This window comes from Macrotis lagotis, chromosome 1 (assembly GCF_037893015.1).
Source record: "Macrotis lagotis isolate mMagLag1 chromosome 1, bilby.v1.9.chrom.fasta, whole genome shotgun sequence".
In the NCBI taxonomy this organism is placed as follows: Eukaryota; Metazoa; Chordata; class Mammalia; order Peramelemorphia; family Peramelidae; genus Macrotis; species Macrotis lagotis.
In genome coordinates this window covers 905,807,402-905,815,529 of record NC_133658.1, presented here as the reverse complement: position 1 = coordinate 905,815,529, position 8,128 = coordinate 905,807,402, and the positions used below count along the sequence as shown (strand labels likewise).

Sequence of the window (8,128 nt, the reverse complement as noted above, 5' to 3'; positions counted from 1 at the left end):
TGGCACTAGACCCCTAGTTTGGGAGTGAGAGGACTCAGAAGCTCAGAGAGGGGAAACAATTTGCCTGAGGTCACACAACCAGAAAGTAGCAGAACCACAATTTGAACTCTGGCTTCCTGGCTCCTAGCCCATTGCACTCTCCACTCCTACCATGGCTGTCTCTACAGTAAACAAATGAATGATGATAATATAATACTCTGGCTCCTTCCTCAGCTCCCAATCTTAGTCTGGCGCAAACACTTCCTGTGTCTCACTCTCCACAGCCTCTCCCATCTCCCCCTCCTTGAATCACTTTCCTCATTTAGAGAATTTTTCCCATTCTTCTCCTCTCATCCCATGCCCCCTTCATTCCCCAGTATGGGTTTCCAGGAATCTCTCTAGGGGTGCAGTAAAGGATTGACCTTTGATGTCACTCACCTCCCCATCTCCAGCCCAGCCTGGTCATTCCTGGTGGGAGAAAGGGGGAAGCATCCAAAAGGGTTAATGTTTAAACAATGCTTTGAGATCATCTGTCTATTTTACCCCTTTCTCCTTATTTGGGAAGGCTAGAGGGAGGGGGCAAGGAAAATAGAGGGAAGACTCCTCCTAGTGGTCCGGAGAGGTGGGAGGGAGAGAGGCGACTTATGGTGAATGGCAGCTGTAGAAATCTCCCCAACCCTCCCTCCCTATTGCCCTCCCATCCAGGGGCGTGTGAACTAAAGCCAGGGGCAGGAAAGAGAGCCTGGGGGGACCCTGCAGCTGCTCACAGGATCATAGATTTTAGTCCCACACTGTCCAGGGACCTATACCGACAACAGGATAAACATTTCTCTCCTCTTGCGCATCAACCCAACCCAGCTTGTCTGGGAGCTGGCACCCATCACCTTCCTGAAGACAAGTGAGAGATGGGGAAGGAAAAATCCCTTCCCAGTAGAACCCTAAAATCCAACAGATAGGGAAATCAAGGCAAAGGGATTTACTCAAAGTCCCCCAGCCTGTGATAGCAGGAGCTGACATCTGCCTCAGAGAACATCTCCAGCTCATTGCACCTCACTTTCTCCCCTGCTCCCTGAGAGGGAGCCCTATCTCCTCCTCTCCCCCTCCCCCCCATCCTACTCCAGTCCTCGCCTTTCCCACAGTTTAGTCCTCCCACTAGAGGACAAAATGAATGCCCCCTCTCTATCTTGGCTCATGCCCTCTTTATGGAGATTCACACAAGATTCATATGCATCTCATTTGTGCATAGGAGACAGGGGGTGGGACAATGCCGGGAGCAGGCTCCCCAGGAGGCTGAGGTCCAGGGGGGAGGTTGGTGGAGGAGGCTCACTGAGAGGGAGGCAGCATCTTGAGCTGCACATCATCCCCTCGTGAGTGGGAGTGGGAGGCCAGGACCCCTCCCCAGCTGCAGCGGCCCACACTGTTCCTCTTGGATGCCAGCGGGGTCTCCAGGGTCAGGGAGGCATTGGCCATCTCCTGGGGCTTGTCACTGGCCAGGAAGCGCAGCAGGCTATGCAGGGCCTTGGCCACATCACCACGGGCACCCTCGTTGACGAAGCAGTAGAGGATGGGATCAGCTACACAGTTGAGACTGGTGAAGGCCAGTGAGCTGTGGTAGGCTGCGAAGACCTTCTCCTCGAAGCCGCAATCCCAGGGATGGCCCAGGTAGACGGCGCTCCGAGAGAGTAGGAGCACGTGGTAGGGCGCGAAGCAGACCAACACGATGGCAATGAGGCTCAAGGCCAACCGCTTGATCTTGGCCTTCTCCTGGCGCTCAGTGGACACACTACCCCGCACTGCCCGCAGGATGCCCCAGTAGGAGAAGAGCATGAGGGACCAGGGGAAGAGGAAGCCGATGAAGATGCGGTAGAGGTTCATCCAGGCCACCCAGCCCTCCATGGGAAACTTCTCAAAGCAAAAGGTGTGATTGTACCGGTCGCGGAAGAGCTCATCATGGAAGAGCGGGGCCGAGTTGGCACCCAGCTCCGTGGCCCACACCATGGAACTCACGGCCACGGCCGTCTTGACACGTCGCAGGCGGGCAAAGCGCAGTGGATGGGCCACAGCCAGGTAACGGTCCACCGAGATGCAGCAGAGGAAGGCAATGCTGATGTAGATGTTGGTGTAGAAGACAAAGCCGAAGAGCTTACAGGAACTGCTCCCGTGGATCCAGTTATCGTGGTGCAGGAAGTAGTCGACCCACAATGGGAGTGTGGCAATGTACAACAGGTCAGCGATGCTCAGGTTCATTAGGTAGACGCCCAGCTCGTTGTGTTGGCGGACCTGGCGGTAGGCAGCCCACAGGGCTAGACAGTTGGTGGGCAACCCAATGCCCATGACGATGATGTAGAGGGAGGGTGGGAACAGGTGGTCCACCCTTGAGTCCACGTGGCAGCCCTCCATGGTGGTATTGCCCATTGTGGGTGAGGAGGGCAATGGAGGGGCAGGGGTGCACCCCAAGACCCAGGTGGGTGGTGGGGCCTCCAGAGGTTGGGAGGCAGGAGGCCATTGAGGCCTCCCAATCCCCTCCAGGGGACTCAGGGACACATGATCAAGGGGAGCACTGGGAGCTGAAGAGATGGGAGACAGACAGCTTAGAAAGCTTGGGGGAAGCAAGTAAGGGAGGGTTGGGGAGCAGAGAAGGGGTAATTAAAGAGACAGGGAGAGAAATAAGGATAGGTAGTGTTGGAACGCTGGATCCCTCATCTGCCCCCTTCTCCTTCCCCTTTTTCTCAGAGAGCCAGGGAACAGTTAAGTGGGAGAAGACTATGTAATCCTAAAAAAATAAGGAGAGAAAAAGAATCTAGTATCTGGACTCTTGGGAAAAGTAAAGGAGGAACTACTAGATTGGACTGAAAGAATGGTGATGGTGAGTAATGAGTCCCTTGGTTTTCTCTCTGACCTTCAGGCAAGTTGAAAGGGTGGGGGGAAGGGGAGAGAGTGCTTAGGTCTTTGAGAAATAGAGAAGATGTGAAATTGGGAAATGGGAGTCAGTGTGGACCAGTGGGGGTAGAAATAAAAGATTTCAGAGAGGTGAGATGGGGCAGTTTCAGGTTAGTAGGGTTAGGTGTCTCAGTGAGATTCTTGGGGTGGTTCTGGTTGGAGATTTGGCTGAATTATGCCCCTCTACCTCCAACAAGTTGGCTTGAGAGTCTGAAATTCTTCCTGTGTTAAAAGAGAGAAGCAGGAGTGTAAGGGTTATAGGAGAGTGAATGGTTAGTCCCTCCCATACCACCACCAATTTCAATGTAATCCCTTAAATGTTTATTTTTTGGTTTGTTTTTTTGCAAGGCAATGGGGTTAAGTGACTTGCCCAAGGCCACACAGCTAGGTAATTATTAAGTGTCTGAGGAGGAATTTGAACTCAGGTCCTCCTGACTCTAGGGCCCGTGCTCTATCCATTGTGCCACCTGGTTGTCCCTCCCTTGAATACCTATTAAAAGAATGGGGGAGGGGTCAGCATGGGAGCATAGAAAAAAAAGCCAGCTAGGATTTAGAGAACTCTTCAAATCCATACACCCTGGGACCCTGGACAAGGCTTTCGGGCTGTAGAGGACTTCATTATCTCTATAAAATTGGGGGGGGGACTGGATGAGATCAAAATGTTCACAGTTTGTGGGTCTCTGTTGTCCCTTCCTCCTTAACCCATCAACAGATTCTATGGCTGAAAAAAAGATGGAGCTGTCTGTTTGGAGTTTCCAGACAGAGGTAGGTCTCCATCTGACAGCAAAATATTCACCCTAAAAAGCAGACAGCATCCTGGGGGAAAGCAGGACCCACACATCCAGAGCTCCACCTCATCAACCTGATTGTCCCCTGAGGAAGTTGCAAAATCACCTAAAGTCAGTTCATCAATAAGCATGTGTTAAAAGCTTACTTAGGCCAGGTACATGAAAAGAATAGCAAAAAGACGGTGGCTACCTTCAAGGAGCTCATAATCTAATGGGGAGACAATGTTGATACAATGATAGACAAATAAGCTATCCACAAGACAAACCGGAGATCCTTAAGAGAGGGGAGGCATTAACCTAATATAACACCAAACAGTCAAGTGAATAGAACACTAAAATGAGAGAAAAACTGCTGAAACATGCCATAATTCACATGCGAAGCCCTAAATACGCAGTTACATTCAGGATACACTTCACGTGGCAGCAAAGGATAACAAATGTCATTTGTCTAATGCTTCAAGGCTTGCAGAACTCTTTCCTCACAACAGAACTCCCATTTTACCGAGATGGAAGGTGACATGTAGGGAGGGAATGCCATTTGTTCATGTTAGAATAGACAAGAGTAGACCCAGGGTCACAGGTTTAGAGCAGGAAAGGGTTTTAGAGATTACCTAGGCTAGCTCCCTTATTTTGCATATTAGGAAACTGAGGCTCAGGGAGATGAATGATCACATGCCAGCAGTCACATACATGATAAGCAACAGAGCTTGAATTCAAACCCAAGTCTCCTGACTCTCAGCTCAGGGTTTAAGCCCTCCCCTCCATGCTCTATCTGGCAAATCTGAGTCTCTTCAAGTTATCCTTACATGGGTAACCTGGATTTACCCGAAGGTGGGTGACTTCTGTTCTGTGGGTGTATGCACGTGCATATGTATGTAGGAGGTCTTGAATGTATGCTCCCTAGCTTGCCCTTCTGGTCTGGCACCAAAGCATGACAGAGCCTCTTAATCCATCAAGAGAAAGGTCAAATCTGTTTGGCAGCCCTGACCTCCTGCCTGACCCCAAATAATTCCCATGCCCTAATGTCCATCCTGTCCTTTCCACTGGGAGTTGTTTTCATGACTACCTGGCTCTGTCCCTCAGTCTCATTCCCTTTGTCCTTGTCTTTCCTCTCAGACCCTCAGTTTACCCTCTCGATCCTTAAATGACCCCCACTTCTCATCTGTAATTTTCCTCCTTTCAGTCCTTCAGTCTCTCCCACCAGCTTCTCTGTGTTCCTTCCTTCTGTACCTTTCTGTACCTATTCCCTCTCTGTTCAGTCTCCTCCTGCTTTCCATGCTTCTTTTCCTCCACGTCCCCTTTTTTCTGATCTATCTTTCCTCATCACTCAGTCTGCCTTTCTATCCTTTACTTTCTCCCAGTCTTTATCAGTCTGCTTCCCCCCTTCTGTCTTTCAGTCAATCTTATCTTTTCCTCAGTGGTCTCTCTTTCTGTCCCTGTCTCTACTCAGTCCCTTAGTTTCTTCCACCCCTCAGCACTCTTTCTGACCTTCAGTCTTCCTGCTCTGTATTCCTCAACCTGGCTCTCTGTCCCTCACTCTTTTCTGTCTTTTTCTCTCAGCGTGTCCTGTCTTTGAGCCTCTCCCAGTTTCAGTTCCTCAGTAGCCTTTTTCCCCCATAGCCTTCCTAATTGCTCCCACCTCTGTTCTTCAATGTCCCTCTTTCTTTTAATCTCTTTCTCTCTCTCTCTGACCCACTTTCAATAAAATATATTATCCCCCTCTGCCAACTTTCCCTCTCTCTCCCTCCTTCCTTTTCCCTTGATGCCCCTTCTCCCCAGTTTTCTGTCCCTTAATGTCCCCGTCTCCCCACTGTATCATCTTCCCTATTTGTCCCAGTCTATTCTGTCCACCCTTCCTCCCTTCACCCAGACTCTCAGTCTTCTCCCTCTCTCTATTCCTCAGTCACTCCCTTTCTTCTTTTCCAATAGATTCAATAAATGTCTTTATCTCCCTTACCTGGTGCCCCTTGGGTGCAGAAGAGAAAACTAACCACCCAGTTTCCTAATATCAAGGAAATTCACCTCCCACCCAATCATTTCCTCCTGGAGTGAGAGGAAGTGGGAGGGAGGTGTGCTACTGCCCTCCCTCATCCAGAGGAAAGGGACACTTTAGGGCAATATCTGGGGACTGATCTCACCCCTCAGTCTCATCTGCTGATTTCAGAGTAGTACCCCCAAGAGGTCCCCTTTTACAAAATCTCTTGAAACTTCTGAATAATGCAGAATGTTAGAACATACACAGACAGTAAGAACAGGGAGTGTTCTTAGAATATAAGTACCATAAGAACATAAACAGAACTGAAAAGCATCATTGAATACAGAATGTCAAAATTGAGAGGGACCTTAAAACAGAGAATGTCAGAACTGAAAGTCCCATCCTTATCTGACAGATAAGGAACTGAATTTGCCCAGTGCTAGAGTTGATGGGACTAGAACCCATGTTTCTTAATACTCAGAGTCTTTCCTACTACCCTACATTATCCCTATACTTCATCATACTTTAACGACTCTCCCCCTTCTGCTGGCTGATGACCCCTTTGGACTCTGTCTGTTCCCATATATACAACTTAAGGTTGTCACCCTTTTTTCTTCCCAGGAAATTCTGGAGCTCTAGAGAATGGGCCTGCAAACTCAACCTTCAACCTTGAGTCTTTGCCATTGATGCCCTCACTTCTTTGTCCTTCTCTCACCTTCAAGTAAGGAGGTCTAGGAAGAAAGATGTCCTGGGAAGGGAAAAGGGGCCAGGGAAATCCTTTGCTTTTTGTTGATCTTCCTCTGCCTCTGCCTCTGTCTCTTTTTTAACCTATCTCTCATACATTTCTTACTTTCTCTAGTATATGTATGTCTCTGTCTCTAATTCTCCCTCCGCATCCCTTTCTGTTCCTTTCCACCATGTCGCTGGCATTCAGTTTTTGTCTTTCTTGGCCTTGGAGCCCCCTACCCTAGACGGAGTGAGACAGTGACAAGAAGAAAAACAGGAAGGAAAGAGAAGTAGAAAGATAAAATGCAGTTTTCAGAAAGGGAACCAAGATAAATACAGAGATAGAGATATTTGGAGAGAGACAGTCAGATCCCTGGGTTAAAGTGGAAAAATCCTTTAGTTTTTCTTGATCATCCTCTGCCTCTGTCTCTCTGTCTCTCTCTTCTCACCTATCTCTCATAGGTTTCTTACTTTATATGTTTGTCTGTCTCGAATTTTCCCTCCACGTCTCGTTCTGTTCTTTTCCACCATGTCACCCTCATTCCAGTCCCCATTTGGGGGGAGGGAAAGCACAAAGAGCATGGAGTGTGGGGGGGAGATAAAGTGGGGGGAGGAAACCTGGTGTCTTCTACCTCTCTCTCTTAATTCTGAATCAAAAAGCCAGAAAGACAGACAGGTAGGAAGTGTAACTTCCGGCAGAGAAGTTAGAAGGGGGGAAAAATGGGGGGGCAGAAACAAAAACACACCTAGAGATAGTTAAAGCAGCAATGAGGAGGGGTGGGGTGACTCAGAGACAGAGGCAAGGAGAGGCAGAGATGGAGCGGTAAGATGGGGAAGGAGGGGATGAGGGGGTTCGAGCAAAAAATGGGGGCTCCCCTCCCTCACGGACCCCTCCAACTCGCTCACCAGCTCCGCCGTGCCCCCGCGCGCCGCCGCCTGCTTCACAGTCGGTCTCTGTGTCCCCCTCACATCCGCCCCTGCCCCCCGCCCCTCAGCCCCTCTAAGCCGGCTCCTCCAGGGACCGGCAGCCGGCTTCTGCTCCCGCAGGCTGCCCATTAGAGACTGAAATGTGATCACGCCGGCCGGCCTCGCTCCCCACCTGGTGTCCGGGACGGCCAGAAACCTGACCCGCCCCCCGCCCCCCCAGTCTCCCAGCCTCGGACGGCGCCGATGACTCCTGGACCGGCTCAAAGCCTCGGAGCCCCCGCCCCAGATGCAGAGAGACGGGGGCAAGAGGGAAAAGGGGAAGGGCAGAGAGGGGGAGAGACAAAATGAGGCTGGCAGAACAGAGAAGCAAGATAGAGCTCGAGACAGAGACATTCGGAGAGAGATAGAGAGACAGTCAGAAAGTAGTGAGTTATAATGAGAAAAGAGGAAGGAAAGAAGGAAGGAAGATAAAATAGGGCTGACAGAAAAGAGAACCAAGATAGCGATAGAGAGACAGAGATATTCGGACAGTATTGAGTTATAGTGGGAAAAGAGGAAGAAAAGAGAGGTTGAAAGATAAAATGAGGTTGTGGGAAAAGAGAATCAAGCTAGAGATGGAGACATTCGGGGAAATACAATCAGAAAGCATTGAATTTTAGTGGGCAAAAAGGAAGGAAAGAGAAGGAGAAAGATAAAATGAGACTGTCAGAAAAGAGAGCCAAGAGAGAGGTAAAGACTGAGAGACATTAGGAGACAGAGAGAGTCAGAAAGCACTGAGTTATAGTAATGGAGA

The 8,128-nt window shown here is 49.7% G+C and overlaps 1 protein-coding gene across 1 annotated transcript; it reads right to left on the bottom strand.

The window, feature by feature from the left end:
• Positions 1 to 1,089: 1,089 nt before the first annotated feature.
• Positions 1,090 to 7,373, bottom strand: GPR4 (G protein-coupled receptor 4). Its single transcript, XM_074219277.1, has 2 exons — positions 7,315 to 7,373; positions 1,090 to 3,141 (listed from the first exon to the last, which is right to left on the bottom strand). Exon 2 carries the CDS (start codon positions 2,392 to 2,394, stop codon positions 1,303 to 1,305), a length of 1,092 nt encoding a protein of 363 aa, XP_074075378.1. The 5' UTR covers positions 2,395 to 3,141; positions 7,315 to 7,373; the 3' UTR covers positions 1,090 to 1,302.
• Positions 7,374 to 8,128: the final 755 nt, after the last annotated feature.